This window comes from Onychomys torridus, chromosome 21, assembly GCF_903995425.1.
Source record: "Onychomys torridus chromosome 21, mOncTor1.1, whole genome shotgun sequence".
Lineage (NCBI taxonomy): Eukaryota > Metazoa > Chordata > Mammalia > Rodentia > Cricetidae > Onychomys > Onychomys torridus.
The window spans coordinates 25,226,891-25,250,955 of record NC_050463.1 but is presented as its reverse complement, the minus strand read 5'-3'; the positions used below and the strand labels follow the sequence as shown (position 1 = coordinate 25,250,955).

General features: G+C 41.7%; 1 protein-coding gene across 2 annotated transcripts in view; it reads right to left on the bottom strand.

Moving 5' to 3' along the window:
- Positions 1-24,065, bottom strand: part of Heatr5b (HEAT repeat containing 5B) — a 79,107-nt gene that overhangs the window by 39,216 nt on the left and 15,826 nt on the right. For both annotated transcript variants that reach the window (XM_036170644.1, XM_036170643.1), the window contains exons 10-21: positions 23,504-23,754; positions 21,057-21,168; positions 19,707-19,859; positions 18,187-18,286; positions 17,471-17,580; positions 16,123-16,286; positions 15,103-15,278; positions 12,821-12,926; positions 10,955-11,145; positions 7,597-7,756; positions 4,525-4,714; positions 2,166-2,335 (exon numbers count right to left, since the gene is read on the bottom strand). In XM_036170644.1, the coding sequence (XP_036026537.1) occupies positions 2,166-2,335; positions 4,525-4,714; positions 7,597-7,756; positions 10,955-11,145; positions 12,821-12,926; positions 15,103-15,278; positions 16,123-16,286; positions 17,471-17,580; positions 18,187-18,286; positions 19,707-19,859; positions 21,057-21,168; positions 23,504-23,754 (1,883 nt within the window). The remainder of the gene's footprint in view (positions 1-2,165; positions 2,336-4,524; positions 4,715-7,596; positions 7,757-10,954; positions 11,146-12,820; positions 12,927-15,102; positions 15,279-16,122; positions 16,287-17,470; positions 17,581-18,186; positions 18,287-19,706; positions 19,860-21,056; positions 21,169-23,503; positions 23,755-24,065) is intronic.

Below are 24,065 nucleotides of genomic sequence, written 5' to 3'. Positions count from 1 at the left end.
AAATCAGCAGACAACATCCTCAATTTCCAGACACCAAATCTCTAAGCCCACTTTAGCTAATGCCTATCTCTTTTTAGTCCGTGTGCATTGAGAGGACTATCACATCACTTATGCCCTGAAACTCTCTTCAACTAAAATGCACTTGGATGACTAATTATTCCCTCTTTCCTGGATGCTCATTACTCCCCCTATTGGCTCCTTCACATGAGCATGGTAACAGGCTCACATACAACAGGAGGAAAAGTCTCTCCTTCCCCCTGGACCTCCTAGACCCTGTCTTCTTTTCTGTAACTTTGAAAAAATATGTGTTGTGTTCATTTTATGTGTAGGGGTGTTTTGCCTGCATGTATTTCTGTGTGCTGTGTGCAGGCAATACCTGAGGAGGCCAGAAGAGAGTGTTGGATCCCCCAGAACTGGAGTTACAGACAGCTGTTAGCTAGATGTGGTGCTGGAAATTGAACCTGGGCACCCTGCAAGAGCAGCTCATGCTCTTAACTGCTGAGCATCTCTCCAGCACCAACATGCCTTCCTCTTCTTGACAATCACATGTCTAGGAAGTTTCTACTTCTGCCATTGTCCTGGTGAGTTCCTGCTACAAACAGTCATGTGACAGGTGTCAAAGGACCCTGTGGTCTCACCGCCCCTTGTCAGCAGCTGATTCAGCTAACTGTCCTCCACTCCACCTGGCTTCTGGGACGCACACCTCTGACCCTCCTTCCATCTTATGATGCTGTCATCCTCCTCTTTCCCTTCCCACTACCCCTAACTCTCTGATTCTTTTCTTTTAGAACTCTAAACGCTGGGTTTCTCATTCAGCACTCTCACTGGTGATCTCATCTACTCCACAGCTCATCTAAAAGACTTACACTTCCAAACTCACTTCTCTAACCCATCCTCTTTTATCTCAACTCCAGGTTCACGTCATCAGTCACATATCTACAACCGAGTGATGATACCCCTCTTCCCAACCTGTCCAACAATGCCAGTCGCAGGAAATTCCATCACCATGCTCTGGTCGGAACCCTATACACAGCCTTTTTGCCTTTCCCTGAGAGCCAATTAGTCAACTCATTCTGTCAAGACTTCCTCCTAAATATCATTGGAATCCATCTTTTTCCCTTGATTCTAATTGCCGCCAACCTAAAACAAACCATTACCATCTTGATCCTACAATACCAAAATTCTTAGCCTGCTGTAGAGCAGAGTCCAGTACGCAGCAAGAACAGAATGGGAAAAGGTGGATTCAGATCGTGTTACCTCCCCGTAAATGGCTCCTCGGAGCTTAGAGAACAAGAAGGCCGCATGACCCGCCACCTGGCTGACTGCTCGGCCACACCTCGCTCTTCACTGTCTGCACTCCCAAGTCCTCCCGGGTTTAGCCACAGAATAACTGCTTCTTTAAGCATACCATACTTCTCATTTAGGGCCCGTCCCTATTTTCTCCCCTGTCTATGCTGATGCCCTGCTATTCTACACACCAAATCCCATTCTGCATATCACACCTATCATCATCCTATTTTTCAGGAAGCTAGTTTCTGAATGTCTGGATTATGACAGGTCCTGTGTCACACAGTTCTTCTGTTACCCTTATGCCTTTCTTTTCTCTTTGCTGTCTACTGAGAATCAAACCCAGGGCCTTTTAAATGCTACACAAGTGCTTTACCACTGAGTTGTGTTCTTGACCTTCCATAGCCTTCCCGCTCTTCTCTTGTCTGTGAACAGCTATTGCTCACCAACCCTTGTTAGCTGTGAGAGTAACAGGGACCAAGGCCTGCCCTGGCCTTAGCCCTACATGCCTGCAGTACTCTGCCTGGCGCCTTTTATATAACGGGCTCTGTAAGTATTTGCTGAACGAGTAAAATGAAGATCAATCGCGAGGACAGCCGCCGTTCTCGGGAGCTACCAACCGAGCTCCAAGAAACACAGTTCTGAGAGGGCAGGGGCACACGTGCCAAGGCCTAGGCTAGGAAGTAAGTGTTCATCAAAACAGCTCTTAAAAGAAAAACAGGAATAAGTAAATAAGAGAGGACAACTACAGCAACTTAAACACTGGAACTCACGACCCACCAAACACATTTTTTGGTTTTGGTCCAGTTTGGTCTTTTGGTAAAGACACTTTAAAGCTCCCAGGATGAAACAGAGACCTGACCCAGCTGTATACTTACACAAAGGCTAGGAACAAGGCTCGACAGATTGACATGTCGCGGGGCAAACATGTGAAGCTGCTGAAGGCAAGAGATGGCAGCTGCCTGAACGAGAGAGTCTGAATGGTCCTGGGTGATAGCACAACCCACCAGACAGGAGGAGCGGATGGTGGAAATGGTCGCTGCATTTCCTAGCAGGGAAAGAAAAGACGATGGAAAACACAACTGTGTTATTAGTGTCACGAAAGCACTCCTGGAGGGTAATCGTCTTCTAGATCACCCCTTCTTCCAGTCATTATTCAGACTGCTTCAATAATCTGAAGAGTCCCAATCATGACTTCAAAACACAACTGTATTTATAAGGCAATAGTTCATGTTTTAGAAACTCACTCCTTTATAACCACCGATCTTCTGCTAAATAACCAGAAGATTCCTTATTCTGTGGTTCTCGGCTCAACAAACACTACACTTTCATTATGATAACTTTAAATACTGTTTGTATAAAAAGAAAAATCTTGTAGAGGTAATTAAGGAAAAATGTTAATATATATATATATATATATATATATATATATATATATATATATATTAATTACCAAATATAGGTATCTGAAATTTTCTTCTGATGTAAAGTAAAATAATTTTATGTACATATACCAGTCAAGGAAATCATGTATTCATGTACAAAAGCAAAATCTTGGAGAAGTTCACAGTCCCCCTCTACTTTCATATTCTGTCTGTAAAATGGAGGCAATACATATTGCTGAACTATGCCATCACTAAGTGATAAAAATACAAAGTTGACCTCCTCTTGAGGATTAGTTAATAAATAAAGAGGGGACGGGGGGAAGGTCTATGTGTATGCACTCAGGACACACTCACAATGACTGACTGAACTGACCATCAGAAAGATCGTCTGTGAGTGTTACAAAGGCCCCAATTCTAAGTACAACAGCCTAGCACAAAGGATCGTCTCTGAACTAGCTGCCTCAGAGACATCATGTCAGGGGTCTTAGAGTAAAAACAAGTACAGCCCATGAAGACAGTAGTCAGCATTCAGGATGAATAAAAACTCCATTTTCATCCTTGTTTTCACAGGGGTCTGAGAAGAACTACATTTAAAATGTTTTTTTCTGCTCAAGACTTTAAAAACTTCTGTTCACTAGGCAGAGCTTGGGGAAACTGGAGGAAGAGGGGGAGGGAAGATTATAGGAATAACTGGGCTGGAGGATACCAGGAGAACACAGCCCACAGAATCAACTCATCAGGGCCCTTAGGGGCTCACAGAGACTGAGGCAACAATCACGGAGTTTACGTGGGTCTGACCTAGGTCTTCTGAACATATGTTATGGTTGTGTAACCTGGTATTTTTATTTTGTTTATTTATTTATTTATTTATTTATTTATTTATTTATTTAGGTTTTCTGAGACAGGGTTTCTCTGTGTAGCTTTGCGCCTTCCCTGGAACTCACTCTATAGCCTAGGCTGGCCTTGAACTCACAGAGATCCACCTGCCTCTGCCTCCAGCACAAGCCCAGCTTAGCCTGGTATGCTTATGGATCTCCTAACAGTGGGAGTAGGGTTATCTCTGACTCTTGCCTGACTTTGGAACCCTTTCTTTCTACTAGGCTACCTTGTCAAGCCTTGATATAAGGACATGTGCCTAGTCTTTTTTTGTTTTTGTTTTTGGTTTTGTTTTTTGTTTTCCAAGACAGGGTTTCTCTGTGTAGCTTTGCGCCTTCCCTGGAACTCACTCTGTAGCCCAGGCTGGCCTCAAACTCACAGAGATCCACCTGCCTCTGCCTCCCGAGTGCTGGGATTACAGGTGTACTCCACCACTGCCCGGTGTGCCTAGTCTTACTGTGTCTTGTTATGCCACGCTTGGTTGGTTTCCCTGGGAGACCTGCTCTTTTCTGAAGAGAAATAGAGGAGGAATGGGGATGGAAGGAAGGAGGAGGTGGGGAGAGAGACTGGGAGTGGAGGAGGGAGGGGAAATTGCAGTCGGGATGTAATGTATGAGAGAAGAATTTTTTTTTTTAAAAAAAGCTGTTCTGAGCCAAGAATGGTGATGTACACCTTTAATCCCAGCACTCCAGAGGCTGTGAGTTTAAGGCCAGCCTGTTCTATATAGAAGGTTCTAGGCCAGCTAGAATTGCACAGCGAAACCCTGACACAAAAAAGAAAAACACTGTTGTGGTTTGTTTGTATATTTTTTAATTGGCACATACAAAACACTGAGTGCCATGTTTTGGAAAACACAAATATACAGTAGATGACAATTACTACAAAGGTTTCGCAAGCAACATGATGGCAACACTGAGGAAACTGAGGGACAGTAACTGCCCACAGGCTTTCTCCAGCGTAAGATGAATTCGCTTACCTTGCAGTTCTGGTCCAACTGTAGTTATGATAGCACCCAAGCACCTGCCCAGACACTGGTGGACTTCTGTGTGTGAGGGTGGAACCGTCAACAGCAAGGTGAGAACTAGAGACAGTGTGGGTTCCACGTACCCACGGTACATCGGGCCACTAGAATCGACTATCAGGGCAAGCGAATGGAGAGACCACGTCTACAATAAAAACGTAACTTTATTTTAGTTAAGGAGCAGCACACTGCACTGGATTGAGTGGACGAAATGGTTATATTCATGCACTTGTTTTTAAATACGTTTCGAGATAGAGTCTTGCTGTGGCCTGGGCTGCCCTTGAAGGTGTGATCCTCATGCCTTAGCATCCGACTGCTGTCATGTGGCACCATGTGTACACTCTTACATGTGAATACTCTTAAAAAGTTTTACTGCAGCTATATTTGCTTAAGCAGAAGATGTTTGAGAAACAACAAAGGTTAAAAAAATACTCGAGTAAATGTGATTCAGCGACCCTTGAGCCTGGGCTGGGGGTAAAAGTGGAAGGCAGAGGGGAAATGGGGCTAATCAGACAGCAACCAATCTAACAATGAAAGGACTGCAAAAACTAAGAAACAATAAACAACACAACGTGCTTGAAACTATATTCGTGAATTGTGAAAATTGCAGGTAAATGCATGGTGCTGGAAACAACCATTCTAAGTGCTACCATAGACCCAGAAAGACAAGTGCTGTGTTTTCTCTCACTTACAGAAGTTGGCTTTGCCTTCTCAGGTACATGTGTTTCTGGAATATTCACAGGTCAATGAATTACTAAGGGGTTAAGTGGAGGGACTTTCAAGGGAGGGAGACAGAACCCACTAGTATAAAGAGTTAAAAGAGAACAATGGGCAGGAAGGGTTAAACCGCGTGGGGAATGGAAGGCAGGTCGAGGAGGGAATATGGAGAGAGAGGAACAACAACAAAGACCTTCAAAAAGACATACGGGGCTGCAGAGACAGAGACGGCTCAGCAGCTAGGAGCACTGGCTGCTCTTCCAGAGGACCCGGGTTCAATTCCCAACACCCACATGGCCACTCACAACTTTGTAACTCCAGTTCCAGGGGATTTTGTACCTTTATACTGAAACACATGCAGGCAAAACACCAATGCACATAAAATAAATAAAATCTTCAAAAAGAAAAGACATATGGAAACCTACTAGTGGAGAAGGTACTATATATAGGTACACACACACACACACACACACACACACACACACACACAGAGCACTAAAATGGAGTTACCTATAACAGGGCAACAACAATCCTACTAGACAAGAGGCTAAAAAATAAAAGCCCAATGACAGGTATGAGTTACTTCTTTTGGAGTCATTAGCCATTGAAGTCCCATAGACCCTCCCACCCCCCAAATCACAGGTGCTTGACACTGTTTCCTGGTTACCCTCTAAAACTTGAAAGTAAGATCCTATTGCTGAAGATACTGCATGCTTGAGTCATGTAACAGGGCGAAATTACGCTGCTATGGACCTAGAACCTTCATCACTACTGCCTAGCTTTCACAGTCCTTGAAGGTTCTACCAAAAGATCAAAACAATCATCCATCATACCCAGGCAGGAGTGCTGCAAGCTACAAGACTGACTGGCCTGGGAAGACACACCCACTAGTGGAACAGTGGCATGAACATCATAGGAGGAACCAACTACTTCTGACTGGATTTAAATCCTATTCCACAAGATGAAAGCATGCCTGCCACCATTAGCAGGCTAAGAACCTATGGTTGGATGGGTCATAAGCTGTAAGGGATATCTACTATTCTAGTATTAAACTGACTCTTAATGATCTACCATTGTATCTATAGATCAGTACTTATCTCAACCTGCATCTGAGAAACTTCTATTTGCAGTGGACGGTGATTAACACAGTAACCCACAACTGGCCAAAGTGCAGAGAACAAAACACTGCAGAATTCCCATCCCTGAAGGGAGTGTACAGACACCCAACCCCCAAAGCTTAGGGCTCCCTGAGGAAGAGGAGGCAGAAAGAGAGTAAGAGCCCAAGGGAACAGTTCCGTCCGGACACAGCAGGGAAGCTGCAGCCACAACCCAGCAGTTTCAACAGCATGGACGAGCCAGACCAGACAACGGGAAGGAGGGACGAGCTGGGCACACTAACCCACCCGCCGCCAGCCATGGAGATGTTGGCAATTACTGCTACAGGCAAAGGGAGAGACAGTTTCCTGGAAGAGTGCAGCCCCGGCAAGCTGACCTCCCTCCAGCAGAAGAACACACATCAAAGAACATTTGGGAAGTGCAAATTGGTAGTTAGAGACTTAAAAAACAAAACAAAACAAACAAACAAACAAACACCCACAAAGTTGGGTGGTTAGGAAAGGGGGTAGTGAATTGGGAAAGAGTTAGGAGAGGGTGAATACAGTCAAAATATATTGTATTAAATTCTCAAAGAACTAATAAAAATGCTACATCTATGTGTATGTATATACATACACACATACACGTATACATGTACATAAACACACACACACACACACACACACACACACACACACACACACACACACACACGAATAGGTTTAACTCCCAGGAAAAGGCAGACTTTGAAGATTATGTTGAAAAGCAAGATTCTTGCTAATGGCCCATTACAATTAAACTCCTGAAATAACAAGGAAAGAGCATAACACATGTTTCCTAACAACTTATAAGCATAGATATTACTTGAAAATTTTGTGTTGTGGGACTGGAGAGATGGCTCAGAGGTTAAGAGCACTGGCTGTTCTCCCAGAAGTCCTGAGTTCAATTCCCAGCAACGACATGGTGGCTCACAACCATCTGTAATGAGATCTGGTGCCCTCTGCTGGCCTGCAGGCATACATGCAGACAGAATACTGTATACATAATAAATAAATCAATCTTTAAAAAAAACTGTTTTTGTGTCGAGTACATGTACAGCTGTAATCTTAGCACCCAGGAGGCTGCAGCAGGTGAACAGCAAGTCGAGGTCAGTGTGGGCAGAACAGAGACCTTGTCTCAAAAGCAAGTGTAGAGAAAGACTTCAATGCTGTCTACCTGAACTTCGGGGGACGTCCCATCTTGAGCCAGAGCCAACAGGATGCTGACACTGGTCTTTAGGTGTTGTCCTGATCCTATGCCACCAACGTAACGATGCAAACAGCCAAGGGCCAATGAATGGCCAGTCCTGGATACAACATCTCGAGCCGACTTCAACCTGAGGAGAGACGTAACAGGATTGGGTTCTCCATTTTCCTCTAGTTACACTCTTATGAATCACACAAAAGGAAAACACTCTGGAGAGTCATAAAATAACAGTCCTTATAACGACTTTGAACATGAAATTTAAAAAGTATTTGTGGGACTGAGGCTCAGTGACAGAGAACATGCTTAATGTGTACAAAATCCTAGGTTCAGGCCGGGCATTGGTGGCACATGCCTTTAATCCCAGCACTGGGGAGGCAGAGGCAAGCGGATCTCTGTGAGTTCGAGGCCAGCCTGGACTACCAAGTGAGTTCCAGGAAAAGACATAAAGCTACACAGAGAAACCCTGTCTCGAAAAACAAACAAACAAACAAACAAAAATCCTAGGTTCAATCCCTAGTACCAAGAAAGAGAACCTGCATCCCAAGAATACACAAAATAGTTCTTATTTGACTTAAGAAATTTCCTGTATTTTGTTTTGTTTTTGAAGTGCTGGCAACTGCAAGCACTCTATCACTGAGCTATACCCCAGATGCTTATAATTACGATCAAAGTCTCTATAAAATGGGCAAATGTCTACATATATTATATATATATATATATAATATATGTATATAAAAGACTTATTGTATTCATGTATAGGTGAATTATATGTGGTGACCTACAGAGACCAGTAGAGGGCACTGGATCTCCAAATGTGGAGTTACAGGTTAGTTAGAAGTGGCCTGATGGAGGAGCTGAGAATTGAACTTGGGTCTTCTCAAAAAACAGCAAGTGCTCTTAACTGTTGAAATATTTCTCCATCCCCTAAGATATATTTTTAATAAATTTTAAAAGTAAAGGAAATATTGCACATAAATTTTAAAATAGTTTACACTGAGATGTACTTATGTAAAACTCATCAATTGCCCAGGCTAGCCTCAAACTCACGACAATCCTGCCTTAGCCTTCCAAACATTGGTATTACAGGTATGAGCCATCACATCTGGCTTTAAAACTCACCAATTTAAAGTGTCAATGATTATTGGACACTGTATGTAACCATCACATAAACACAACATTGAACAGAAATGTTCAATTGAAATATATCACACAAATAACTTCTAATATACTTGTCCCAAAACAGAAGAGAAAAATAAATTAAATTTAACAAGGTACCAGCAATATATTAAAATACCATGATGCAATTAACAAATTACTGAGCTATTTTACACTGTTTTTCAAACTAAGTCTTAAAATCTGATGTAAAACATATGCTTAACAGTATTCATCAATTTAAAGACATATTTCAGTAACCAAAGCAACTATACTGAGCAAAAACTCTGTTTCCTAATTATGGACACAGTGGAGCCTGTCCTCATGCTCCTGCCACCACGTTCCTTCCTGGAGGGGACACAACCCTCCAACGGTAAGCCAAAACACCTCCTCTTCCTTCCTTCCTTCTCTAAGGGGATAAAGTGAAGGATAGTGATGTCAGAATGCATCATTATGATGTTAAACTGAAGTATTGTGATGTCAGATTGCATCATTATGATGTTAAACTGCAGCATTGTGATGTCATAGTGCTTCATTATGATGTAACAGTGCAGTATAGTGATGTCATAACACATCATCATGATGTGACAGTACAGGCTAGTGATGTCCCAATGCATCAGTATGCTATAAAGTGCAGTGTTATGATGTCAGAATGCATCATTATGATGTTACACTGGAGTATTGTGATATTAGAACACATCATTAAGCAGTTATACTTCAGTATAGTGATGTCATAACACATCATCATGATGTAACAGTACAGGCTAGTGATGTCCCAATGCATCAGTATGTTAAAGTGCAGTGTTATGATGTCAGAATGCATCATTATGATGTTACACTGGAGTATTGTGATATTAGAACACATCATTAAGCAGTTATACTTCAGTATAGTGATGTCATAACACATCATCATGATGTGACAGTACAGGCTAGTGATGTCCCAATGTATCAGTATGTTAAAGTGCAGTGTTATGATGTCAGAATGCATCATTATGATGTTACACTGGAGTATTATGATATTAGAATGCAATATTATGATACAGTGCAGTACTGTTATGTCAGAATGCATCATTATGATGTTACAGTGTAGTATTTGATGTCAGAATGCATCACCATTCATATGTGAGAACAAGGAAAGCTAGTCTCTAAGGGTTCAGAAAATACTTATAATTCTTTCTCTCTTCTTAATGATTATGATATGAATTAATACATTTACTGTTCAAAATACATTAGTTAAGAATGATAATGTATATGACTCGTGTTATTTTTTGGCCTTTTGATTTTTTTTTTTTAGCTTCTCTATTTGAGCACCCACTTAACAATGTTAAAAACCATGTTTCTCAGGCCAGGCGATAGTAGTGCACACCTTTAATCCCAGTACTCGGGAGGCAGAGCCAGGCGGATCTCTGTGAGTTCGAGGCCAGCCTGGACTACCAAGTGAGTTCCAGGAAAAGGCGCAAAGCTACACAGAGAAACCCTGTCTCGAAAAACAAAAAAAACAAAAACAAAAACAAAAACAAAAAACCATGTTTCTAAGGGCTGGAGAGATGGCTCAGAGGTTAAGAGCACTGACTGCTCCTCCAGAGGTCCTGAGTTCAATTCCCAGCAACCACATAGTGGCTCACAACCATCCATAATTCGACATGATGCCCTCTTCTGGCCTGTAGGCATGCATGCAGACATAATAAATATACGTAATGTGTAAATAAATTTAAAAACCCACGTTTCTCATCTTAGTCATGCTTGTTTGGACCTCTGAGATTATTCTTCATAATTAACATGCACAATAATCTTTAAAACCTAAAGTGTAACTTTATTCCTTTTCTCCTCTAAAGTGAGACCTTATTCCAGGAAGCAATTAAAGACAGAGAAAACTGGGGTAAAGTGAGGCAGGAAAACAGGATGGCTGTGGGTGCCTGTGGGTGACATGCTGGGGAAGTCTTGACTGACACTCTTGATTCCAAAAGCTAGATGAGAAACCAGGTCCTCTCAAATGTGCTTAACATCTTACATCTCTCCCAGAATCTAGAGGTCCACAAACTACTGAATTAAAAATTAGAGTCTTAAAAACTGCCACATGCTGTGAACCATGTGGAAAGTGCAGTCTCGGTAACAACCTCTCACCGCTTAGAAGACGTCTCAGAGTGCTGAGAAACCTTTCAGGAAGCACACTCACTTGTCAAAGCTGTACTGGGCCATTCGGGCGATGAAAGACGCCTCTCCTACCACCTGAGCCATTCTTCCCAGAGCCTCCCCTGCTGCGCACCGTAAGATGGGGTTCGGGTTGTCAAGAGCTCCCATCACCAGTGTCAGAGCAGATTTACGAACTTCCTCAGGTCCTAAAGTACTCTTGTTTTCAGCTAAACCCTGTATTGATTTAAAAAAGAATGACATCATTTCATAATTCATGTTGAATGAAGAAAAAGATATGCTGCAATCTTAGGAAACTCGATGTCTTTACACATTACATATGCTACGCCTGGGGCTGGTACCTGCTAGACAGACTGTGATCACTTCCTAAGTGACTTCAGAACACGGTAACTAATAATCAGAGCCCCACTGGCCCTAGAAACACAATCATGGCAGAATTTCTACCTAAGGGCTAATACTCAATATTCTTTTGGGCCTAAAGGATACTGTAAGATTAAACTGATCATTATTCAGCTGACTAAATGTCAGTACTGTATTGAGTATGAAACTGGTTCATTTGTATAAAAATTCAAAAGAAAATAACATGTGGCTCCAAGCTGTGGTCCAGCTACTTGAGAGGATGAAACAGGAGGATTGCAAAATAAAGTCTGCCCATCTACACAGCAACCTAAGAGCAGCCTGGGCAACTAGCAAGACCTCACCTCAAAATAAAATTTAAAAAACAGGCTGGAGATAGCGCAGTGATATGTGCCTAGCATGTATTAGGCCCTGGATTCAGTTATCAGTGCCACAAAAAAAAAAAATAAAACAAAGAAGCTTACAATATGGGTTAGGTGTACAATCAATGTATGTGTAAGGACAGATTTTTTTGGGGGGGGCGGTCAGTAACTGAATGCTGACCTAAGTTTGTTTTCTGTTCTGGCTATACCTGCTGCTTTGGATTTTAATTGTCTTACCTGAGAAGAAAAATATAAGTCATGGTACCAGCAGAGTGCTAACTAGAGCAGAGGCATGAACCACGTCTGTGCAGAAAAGTGAAATCTGTACCGAAATGTTAAGCCCTCTGTTCTCCCAACTGCTAAGGGCCACCATGACCACCTCAAAGCTCTTTTAAAATGCTCAGATGTCAGAGTCAGTTCCAAAATAGGGTGCTTGTCAATGTCTACACAAGTACCCCACCCAATGTTATCTCTGTCACTAATGCCTGTTCCCTCCCCAACACCATGCTTGCAAAGCATGACTTAAGGAATCCTTGTTCAATCACTTATATTTTTGTTATAATGAATTTTATTATTAGAACACCATTCTATAATAACCCTAGCACTAAATAATATAACAAAGATTTTAAGTAACCCACGAAAGCCTGGATACTATGATTCATGAACGCTACTGAGCTAGGTAGGAACTTGTTACTGTATTTCACAGTGTAGAAACTGAAGTTCAAAAGGTTAAGGGAACAAAGCCAGTTAAGTAGTTAATCCAGAAGTCACTCCTCATACATGGCATTCTTCCATTTCTGAAACGCATCCTTTGCTGTTTCAGTTTAAATCACAAATGGAAATTAAGCTTTATTTCATAAATCTTCATTAGAAAATCAGATCTCATTAAACAGACATCTCAGAAATGGGAAAAGAAATTACTGTTGCTTGTAAAATTTGAGGCTCAAATTGAAATGAGAACTTTTAATTTACTAAAATTATAAAATACTGATTTAATTATAATAAACTCAATATAAAGTTTCTAGTAAATGTGTAACACTAACATAAAATCACCATTATCAAATGCATATACATTGAAACTTAAGCACTATAATAATCTTGACGTGCCCGGCTTTTAAAAACACATGAGCATCTTTCAGAATAGTTATCATGTTCCAGGAGTAACTAACTACCTTCAGTGCACTAAGAACAGCAGTAAATATGTTGAGCTGCACAGCCTGCTGACGGACACCTTTGGCTTGCTTCACACACTCAGCAAAGTGATCCAGCATTTGTAATCTGTAAGTAATAGGATAAGATTACAAATTAGTGGTTTTCAATTTCAGTATGACTTAAAAACAGAGATAAGAATATAAACTAATATTTATCATTTATGCCCCCAGACTCTGTCCATTTCATTCCCATTGCTTACTGAAAACTGACTTTTACCTCCTGTATTAATATATACTCATGTAGTTCATTAAACAGAACAAGAAAGGAAACCAAATATAATTTTCAATTAGTAAGAAATAACAGTTCATAGTTTCAGAGGTCTTAAACATTTACACCAGTGTGTCCAACAAAATTTCTGACTTATACTACCTGATACACTTGGCACTGTGAATGTCTCCCCAGAGGCAGTGACAGGCCTGGTGGGAGACCATCAGTGCACTGGGGACATGCCCTGGGGGAGCAGTAGGACCCTGGCCTCTCCCTTGCTTCCCTCACATTGCTTTCTGACATGAGGTGAGCAGCGTGGCTCTACAATGTACTTCCACCATAATATGCTGGCTTACAACAGAGGCACAGCCATGGGGCCATTTGACCACAGAGCAGAGTCTCTGCAGCCTTCAGCTGTGTATATATAGAAAACTCCATGTTAACTGTTTCAGTCACTTTAAATGACTAATGCGGGGCCCATGAGTTTCTTCTCTTTCTGACAAGGTGTTCCTATGCTGCTCAGGCTGTCCTTGAATTCTTCCTCCGGCTGCTTCAGCCTCCTGAGTACCTGAGTTGTGGGTATCACAGACACATGTCACTTCATCTCTTATCCACAAAGTCTCATTAATAGAACAGAAGACCAATCATTATCTATTGATTCTGTGGATCATTTTTAATTAGAAAGAAAGAGTGGCATAATTTTAAACACTTTGTATGACATAGTATACATTTATTTTGTGTGGATGTCTGTAGATGCTCATGTGCCAGGTGAGCATGTGGACGTCAGAGTCTGGTCTGTGGGAGTCAGCTCTCTCCAACTTTTCCTTTTCTTATTTATTATTTTGATGTGGGATCTTTCTATATAACATAGGCTAATCTTAAACTCTGTAGTATAGGTTCTGTTTTTCACTGGGTTTTTTTTTGTTTTGTTTTTTTTGGGTTTTTTGGGGTTTTTTTTGTTTTTTTTTAATCATGAAAAACCTTACACGGGTTAGGGAGAGGGCTCAGCAGTTAAGAGCACCGGTTGCTCTTGCAGAGGACCGGTCCCCTGCACCCACATGGTGGCCCACAACCATCTAAAACTCTAGTTCCAGGTATCCAATGCCTTCTTCTGACATATTCTGGCACCAGGGACTTATTTATATAGTACATATACACACATGCAGGAAAAACATACATACACATAAAATAAAATAAATCTAAAAACATTTTTAAATATTCTTACATGGAAGAAAATTGTACCCCATATCCTACCCTACCAGAAGCTATTGAAAAACTTCAAGAAAGGTTTAGCTTTGGCAAATTGTGTAAATATATCAATAAAAACAACAACAAAAACCAGATCTCATTACAGGTGGTTATGAGCCACCATGTGGTTGCTGGGAATTGAACTCAGGACCTCTGGAAGAACAGTCAGTGCTCTTAACTGCTGAGCCATCTCTCCAGCCCATAAACTATAGTTTAGGGCATGTTTTGTAAAAGGTAAGGAATCTGAAAGGGTCTTACATTAATTCAGTTTCCCTTCTGGGAAATCACAAGTCTACAAACTGCTGTTAGTTAGGGATGGGGGCTGTGAATGCAGAACACACAGAACAAGATCCTTCTGCTACAAGAAAGGACAGCCATGTTGGTTGCCTGGGTTCCAGACTTGCAGCATCTCACTGGACAGTCCAATAGAGTAGACTTCCCACCCGTGTACTTGTGCAGTCACAGAATGACCAAGAAGATAGCTCTAACTAGATACAGTTTAATTTAGAAACTGTCAACGCACTAAGATGAAAACTCTGTTGGGTAAGACATGGTCCATAAAACAGCAGGTGCTAGGGGCTAGTACAGAGCTAAATCTTAAGTTTAAAGTTACATGGAATTTGCAGCCAATTTATTTTATCACATACATACAAAGTATGCCATTAAGTTCATGAGAGCACTGCTTAAGTGAAAACCTATGTTACTGTGGAATTTGCTGGGATGGGAAAAATGTATTCTTAAGTATAATTTATACTTGACTGAAATTACAGGCTAACTTTACACTAACCTGTGTTTATAAGAAACATGTGGGAAAACAACACCAAAAAGAGCCACAGACGCATCAATCACTGAGACCCCAAGAGGGAGGGGACCGGGCACGGCTTCGCCAGCAGGTATCCGTAAGTAAATGGAAGAAGGGTCGTGTTCCAGAGCCCCACTTCCAGAAGCACTGTTCGGCTGGAGCTGCGAAAGAAGAACGTGAAGTTATCCACATCTGCGTTAGGAAATTCCCTAGTGTTGGATATCAAATAAAGCAGTGCAGGAATAAATTGTGATTAGGCCTGACAACTTTAAGGAGATGAAAATATAGTTTGCCATGAAGAAAAGGTCATTATCAGAATCATCTTACAGAGACATAAAAGTCATGTTCATTTTAAACACTTTTATACTGCCCTCTTCAATGTGTGAGCAAAACTGTATCTATTGTGATAAAACCCACAAAAAGGACTTAAAAGCAGGTTTTTTTGTTTTGTTTTGTTTCTTTGTTTTTTGCTTTGAAGACAGCATCTCCCTACAGAACCCTGACTGTCTCAGACTCACTATGTAAAGCAGGTTGGTCATGGATTCACAAGAGGCCTGCCTCTGCCCCTCTGTGGCCCTCTCTGTCTCTGGCTCTGCCTCCAGCTCTGAAGGACTGGGACTAAGGGCATTGTGCTACCATGCCTGGTTAAATGGGGTTTTTTCCATATATGAAAACAATTTAATTCTAAATCTTCAATCTACTCACTCTCATTTCTTCCTAACCGGTTACAAAACTAGCAACCAAAAAGCCAGTTAAATCTGAGTTTTGCCACAGACACAACCAAGTAACTAAATACAAAGGATACCGAATGAAGACATTTTGCCAATTCCACCACTACTGTTGACCTTTCCACCATTTATCCACCTCTAAGATGCTGATAAGTGTCTAAGAGGAGAGTGCAGTGGACGTCACTGTGGCCCAGGGTGTCCTCTCTTTAAGTGGCAGTGTGTCACAGGACCTCTGGTTAGGTGACACTGGTAGCTGTATCTCCTGTGTGCTGACTACCTGGTCCTCAATGGACTTATGATCAGTCTCCTGCAGCCAGGAACCCAGGAGAACGCTGTCGTCGCAATGGCAGAGAGACCGGAGGAGCGAGGTAGTTGTGTTGGCCGAATTGTCCGTCAGAGTGAACTCCGCCACCAGTTCTCTGAGGAGTGCATTGAACGATCCTAAGACACAGAACATCAGAGCAGACGACAGTGATCACGGTCATGTCCACATCTGAGGAGTGCATTGAACGATCCTAAGACACAGAACATCAGAGCAGACGACAGTGATCACGGTCATGTCCACAAGGAACAGCACTGTGCTTAACAGGAACAAAGGTAGTTTCGTCCCTTTGTAAACCAGCCATACTATTTTTTTTTTCTTTTCTGTTCTTCTCTCCCTCATCTCCCTCTCCTTTTCATTCTCTCTCCCTCCCTCTCATTCCCACAAGACAGGGTCTCTACAACTGCCCAGGCAGGTCTTAACGTTCTGAGCTCAGGTGACCCCGCCAGGGCTTCACAGGTGTTAGCTAAGTGTCCTCCCAGTAGGCTCCATCTCCCTGCGCTTTACCCTTTAAGGACAGTGTGTCACCAAAGCTGGCCTTAAACTCCCTCTGTGACAGGACAGGTCTTAAACTTATGACCCTGTGTCTCAGCCTCTCAAATAGCTGGGATTACAGGCCTACACCACTAGGCCTGGCATGTACTAGTTTTAAGTATTTTCATTTTTATTATGATATAACACAGTTTAAGTCCAAACTAAAAGTAACATAAAAATGCAACCAGTGAACGGAGCCTCTATTTTAAACGCATCATACACTATTTGACACTATTAAGTGTCCAAACATGCAAACACATAGCACCCACCAAAGTTCAAGGGCTTAGTTGTATTAGAAAGAAATTAGTGGTTTGATATTATTACTTTATATATTTCATTTCTGCCAAGTAAATTATCATTCTCCCTTCATGGATACGTAAATTACTGGCCGTGTTACAATGTATATGGAGTAATTGGAAATGATAACTTCAATATAGACTCTGAGAGTCAATCAGCTGGATCTGAATCCAAACTCTGCCATTTCCCAGGTAATATGAAGGCAAATAGTCTCTTGATCTATAGGTAGTTTACCTCTTCAATCGGGCTAGCACCACAGCAGCAAAATAAATCATAAGGAGCTTGGAATGGGAGCCAGAGTATGATTTAAAACTCAACAAATATGAATGCCTCTATGTAAAGAAAAGCAACGTGGTGGTCTTCTTTTCAAAGCAAGTGTAAGGGGGAGTCCTGCCTGGTCAGAACTCAATACTATGAAGAACCCAAGAGGCACACTGAAGAATTTTTATCAGATACTATACATTTTATTTACCTTCGTAAGTTTTTGGAGGTAATAAAGCCAAGATATCGTAAAGTCTCAACCGGACCATCGCAGCACTAGCTTTCAGATGGGCTCCGTGGGCCTTAATTACAGATGGAATGCTGCAGTATGGAAAGTGAAATTGAGATCAGTTAGTTGTTAGAACAAGCATTACTTAGGAACAATTAACAAGGTCATTGAGCAATGCATTGCATCACTTCCAAAGTGCACTGATAAGTTAAACTGTTTTCAGTTTGTTTTGTGATCAATAATAATAAAACTAACAGAAACACTTCAGAATACAATGTGTTTTAAATCACACCATTAATACTACTTTTAAACTGACTTTACAAAATAAAAGTTAGATGCTTTCTATATGAGTTGAGAAGTACAGAAATTCAAACTACAGTTTATTGAAATATAAAATAAGGTGTCTGTGAGGATCATATTTTGAATCATTCAGTACACACATACATGCTGGGTGGGTGTGGTGCTCCATCTGAAATGCCAGTGCTTGAGAGGCAGACACAGAGGCTAACAAGACTAACAGCATTGGCAAGCCCTGGGTTCAAGAGAGAGTCCAGCCTCAATATATAAAGTAAAGAGTGTCTGAGGAAGACACACTACATCAACCTCTGGCTTCCACACATATGTACATGTGAACATGCATACACACATGCACACACCACAAACACACGCAATTAACTTTGTCCAAATGTTTAACTTACTGTGACATCATGGTCATGGCACATTCAATAGGAGTCATTAATTTCCTAATTGCATCCTCAGTTAAGAGCTCAGGACAATGGGCAACAAAGCTCCTCATGGCTAGAGAAAAATAATTTTAAGATTTAGAGAAATGTTCGTGAGACCAAATAAACTTTAAGCATTATAGAGTGGTAAAGACATCTACAGTTCTCTAGCCGGGCGGGGATGGCGCACGCCTGTAATCCCAGCACTCGGGAGGCAGAGCCAGGTGGATCTCTGTGAGTTCGAAGCCAGCCTGGTCTACAGAGTAAGTTCCAGGAAGTCAAAGCTACAAAAAGAAACCCTGTCTAAAAAACAAAACCAAAACAAAACAAAAGACATCTACAGTTCTCAATTATAAAATAGAAGGTTGAGAAGCCAGGAACAACTACAGAGAAGAATCACCAGAAACAGAATGGAGACTCAGAGCGGAGGGAGGGAGAGAGAGAGAGAGGGAGGGAGGGAGAGAGAGAGGGAGGAAGGGAGGGAGGGAGAGAGGGAGGGAGCTGCGTTAAGGAGATTCTGAGTAGGACTTGGGATGACTACTAGAAAACAGGTTTAAGGCTGGACAGGAGTAAACAGACAGTCCATGGACAAAGAATTTCTTTCCTTGTCCTTTAGCAAAACAGCCATGACCACGCATGCCTCAGATGTGCGGAAGCACACTGGCACCCCGCCCACCGGCCCTGACCCTGAAGTGTCTCTCTCCATCTGTGGGAAAGGAAGCCTTTCCTATGCTGGGAGAACCAGAGCAGAACAGAGACCCTGAAATCCTAGTTCTCCAACGAAATACCACTTGAGCTTTTCCTGGAACTTGCTGACTCCTGGACTAAACCAGTGTATCCACCCTTTTGGAAATGCTGGTGTTTGAACAAATAGTAACATCAGCACAGAAAATGATGCCCAAAGAAGTGTTTTTCCTAATGCAAGGAAAGGTTACTCCGCTCAGTAGACGAGCTTCTGTTTCTCTGTGAGATGTTTGATGTGATAGGTCAACTCTCTTTTGATGGGTGTGATTGCACCTACTGGGAATAAGGGAGCAAGGGTCCCAGCCAGCTCCTGACTTGACACTGTAACTACACCTCCCGGGTCTTGGCTTCATGTTTCCTATATAACAGCAATAGTTTAGCTACGGTTGTGATGACAGCTTGCTATTACTAGTCAACTGGAGTTATTTATAAAGTTTCTGTAATCGAAGAGTCCACATATTGAACAACAGATATAAAAATAAAAATTTAAAGTGATTTCCCATCACTTACAAATATTTTAGTGACAAAAATATCACTACATAGTAATATAAAAGTATTCTGGGGGCTGGAGAGATGGCTCAGAGTTTAAGAGCACCGACTGCTTTTCCAGAGGTCCTGAGTTCAATTCCCAGCCAACCACATGGTGTCTCACAACCATCTGTAATGAGATCTGGCGCCCTCTTCTGTATACATAATAAATAAATAAATCTTTAAAAAAAATATTCTGAAAGTGTGATGTTTTCAGTTCTTACCACATAAAGCTCCAGCACGACCTTCCAGAGTTACCTGCCAGGTAAAAGAATCTCCTCGGGCCTTCTCGGCCTCCAGTTCCTTTAAGGAACGTGGGAACACGTTTCGCCACAACAGCAACATCTTGGGGAGATGGTAACGAACAACAGACGGTCCTAAGGGAGGAAATGAAGGACACAAAACTGCAATTACAACACACTACAAAAACCAAAGTCAAAGAAATGAACTCCACTGGACATGATGATGCGGGCCTGTAATCCCAAGACATGGGATGTTGGAGGATCCAGAGACAGGGCAAGCATCACCTACACAGGAGTCTGAGGCCAGCCAGGGCTACCATGAGATCCTGTCTCAAAAAATTAAAAACACCAAAACAAAACCAACATAACAACAAAAGCAGAGGAGGAAAAGAGGTCTACTAAGCTTTCCCAACACCTCTTCACGTCACTCTACTTTTGATATTTAAAATTATCTCTACGTTCAGAGTGTTTTCATCCAGTAGGTAAAATAAGTAAGTACAAAGACACAATAAAAGTTACTTTAAAAGTGTTGGTATTTTCAGTATCCATACATACACGATGCTATTAAAATTTTCCTTGAATACATTCAGAATAGTGTGCTCCATATTACCCATAATAATATTTCGTGAGAAATTTTCCATCAACACAGGTGACTATGAACACATATACCTACTCTCACACATATTAGTACATGCTCCTCCATCTGTGGACAGTGTGAGGTTAGCTACATAGCACGAATGTAAATAGCACGACATTTACATTCCTAAGAACTTCAGTTAAACGGACCAATAACATACTTAACATAAACTTCTGGAAAAGCGTCACCACTTTATTTTCTTTAGAAAACAGGTCAACACAATGCCCAATGGGAAGACTTTAAACCGGTGAGCAAGTTCTCAGTATGCACGTGCACACGCACATGCACACACACGCACCGTGGGAGCAGGTGAACTAAGCGGCCGCTCTGGCCATCACTGTAACGTCTACTTGTGTCCTATGCCTGAGGCTAAACTTGGCACCTAGGATTAGCACAGCACGCAGGAAAGTGGCAGCGGCACCTGGACCGCATCAGCAGGTTTCCTCCCGGTCTCGCCACTTCCCCAACTCTAAGCTCATTAAATAGACGATGACTTTCTTTTGGGAAAGGTGAGACCTGAGAAAAGTTTGAACTAAGGAAGGAATTACTAAAAAGAGATTTACTCCCAAATAATAGATAACACACCTTTATTATTTTTAATCTCATTCAAAGACGAGAATGTGGAGTTAAATACTTTTAAATTAAATCTGTGTTAGGGCCACGGACAGCTACAGAGTTAGCCAAAAAGCTTATACCTAAAGTCATGAGTGCTCCAAGCAGAAGCCAGCCAGCTTGGGTGCGCTGCAGAGACAGCCTGCTGTTTTGGGCAGCAGTCCGTAACAGGTCTTCAGCAATACTGACTACCATCTGCAAGAGAAGTTGACAGATGAGCAATCAGGAAACAGATAGCTCGGCTACGTTATGAAAAGCAGGCTGTCCCTTCCTACTCTTGCTGGCATATTTCCAAAGCTCCTCTGTCCCGGCACTGGTGGCCCCTGGGGACCCAAAGTGTGCTGGGCAGAGCAATCTCTGGAGCCACGCTGCCCAATTCCATCTGAACCCCACCGCAGACTGGCTTTCCAACGTGGGCAATTACCACCTTTGCCTTAGTTCCCACCTTGATGAAACGGGAGTGCCAACCTCACTTTTGCCAGGATTAAGTGTGTTAATACAGGATTAAAACTGGTGCTAGCCTGGGTAGCCACTTAATAAATTCCATTATTTATTAGCACTATTATAGTCAAAAACTTGTTGAACTGCTGTGATGCCCCCCTTAAGCTAATCTTACAGAGTGCAGAGACTAGACAGCAAAGATTCATTCAGGGAGAAGGAAGGAAAGAGAACGTAGCGTATGATTAAATGATAAAATAGTATTGAGTAGTGATGGTCAACAAAGGAAAAGCTAACATAAGCCAGGGGGTTTTGGTGAGAATTCAGAAAGGAAGTTGATCCTGGGCCTGTAAACAAACAGGCTGAAGTTTGATAGAATGAATACGAAATTTTATTGTAAAAAAGGTCTGAAAGCCGAAATGATGTGAGAAAAATCAGGAGGGTTCATCTGAGCAGAAAAGAGGGAATTCAAAATGAAGAGGCAGATCACAGAGTATGAGCTCCAATTCTCTGTCAGTCACAGAGAAGACTGTACTTTATTCTGAGTAGCCCCTTAGGACCACCAAACAGATGTGCAATGGATGAGGAGCATGGGAGACAGAACAGTCCAAGGAGGAAAAACCAATGAAAACCAATCAAATTGCAAAGTTGACACAGGCTCGATCCTCAAGCAGCAGCTGGATGGCAGTCTACTGTGCCGGAGGGAAGGAGAACTTCAAACTGAGGCCTGTACCTGCCCAAGAAGCTGCAAACATTATCTACACACACTTAAGAGAATAGGGCAGGCTGGGCAGAGGTGGCACACGCCTTTAATCCCAGCACTCGGGAGGCAGAGCCAGGTAGATCTCTGTGAGTTCCAGGCCAGCCTGGTCTACAGAGCGAGATCTAGGGCAGCCTCCAAAGCTACACAGAGAAACCCTGTCTCGGAAAACAAAAAACAAAAAACAAAAAAAAGAAAGAGAATAGGACAGTATTATACACTATGATATGTATATAATACCAAGTATGATAGTAGTATATACTATGTGTATATATATATATATATATATATATATATATATATATATATATATATAGTATGCATGATAATAGCATATGCTATGTGTGTATATATATAGAGAGATACAGATATATTAGTATACTACATAGAATATATACTATGGAGTATGTACTATATGTGTATGTGTGTGTGTGTGTGTGTGTGTGTGCGCGCGTATATTATGCATGACAGTATATCCTATGGATATCTATATAGTAGTACACCACATAAAATATAGACTAGAGAATGTACTATGATAGTAGTATACACTATGTGTGTGTGTGTGTGTATATATATATATATAAACATATATATATAGTATGTATGAGAGTATATGCTATATATGTATAGTAGTATATTACAGAGAAAATATACTACAGAGTATATACTATGATGATAGTAGTATACACTAGAAAGAAAAGGAGGAGGAATGGTAATAGCTTCTTAAAACAATTTAATTTCTAATTATTATCAAATACTAAATATGGCAATAAAATATTCCCTGCCACTTTTACACAAAGCAATGTAATTTTTTTTTCTTTGAGCTGAGGATCGAACCCAGGACCTTGCGCTCAAGCGCTCTGCCACTGAGCTAAATCCCCAACCCGCAATGTAATTTTTTTAAAAACTGAAAAAACATCAGGCACAGTGGCACCTAACTACAGTCAAGAGGCAGAGACAGGAGGATTGCTTGAACACTGGAGCTCAAGCAACACACTCTCTCTCTCTTTCTCTTTCCCTCTCTCTCTCTCCCTTTCTCTCTCCTCTCTCTCTTTCTCTTCCTCCCTCCCTCCTTCCCTCTCTTAAAAAAACAGAAATAAAGGTTCAGAGTTTTAAATGATCATTACATAGTTATTTTTCTAAAATTTCTAAAAGAAATTAAACCATGATACTACACACAGAGAAAACCTATTATTCCCAGGAGTTTCAGTTAGGGCTGCTAACCACAGTCCACATTTCCAATTGTCACCGGATTGCCTGGTTCAGCACTAAGACAGCAGAGTTCCCAAGGGAACCGAAGCCCATCTGCCAGCATGCACACTTCTGTCATACCTTTCCTTTGGCATGAGGAATGCCCAAAGGACACTGATGCACGCCACCCAACAGCGCGGCCATTGCAAAGCTGTATCCACTGACAGCTTCCGGGGAAGTCTTGAGGTTGTTGAGCCGTTCTGCACACCTATCTAGAAACGGTGTCACCTGGAAGGGCAATGCCACAGCCACACAACGCAGACACCATGCGGCGGCAAGCCGAGCAGCCATGCTTGGGTGAAGGAGTACGGAAGTCACAATCTCCAAAAGTCCTAGAAAGAAAATCTCAAAACGTTACTCCTTCCTGAAGAAAAACAATTTCAGTATAATATAATGATTAAAATATATCAATCCCTGTAATTTTACAGCTTTGCCAAAAGGCACATGTGTGGTTCATAAATAGTAGAGTGCTTTAAAGGAACATATCGTGCAACGAATATAATTACATCTAGTGAAATATAAAAGTTGACGTTGGGGGTGGAGGCTTCTGCCTGTAATCTCAGTACTTGGGAAGCAGAGGAAACTTGACTTTGAGGACATCCTGCTTTACATGGTGAGTTCTATGCCAGTTAAAGCTACATAG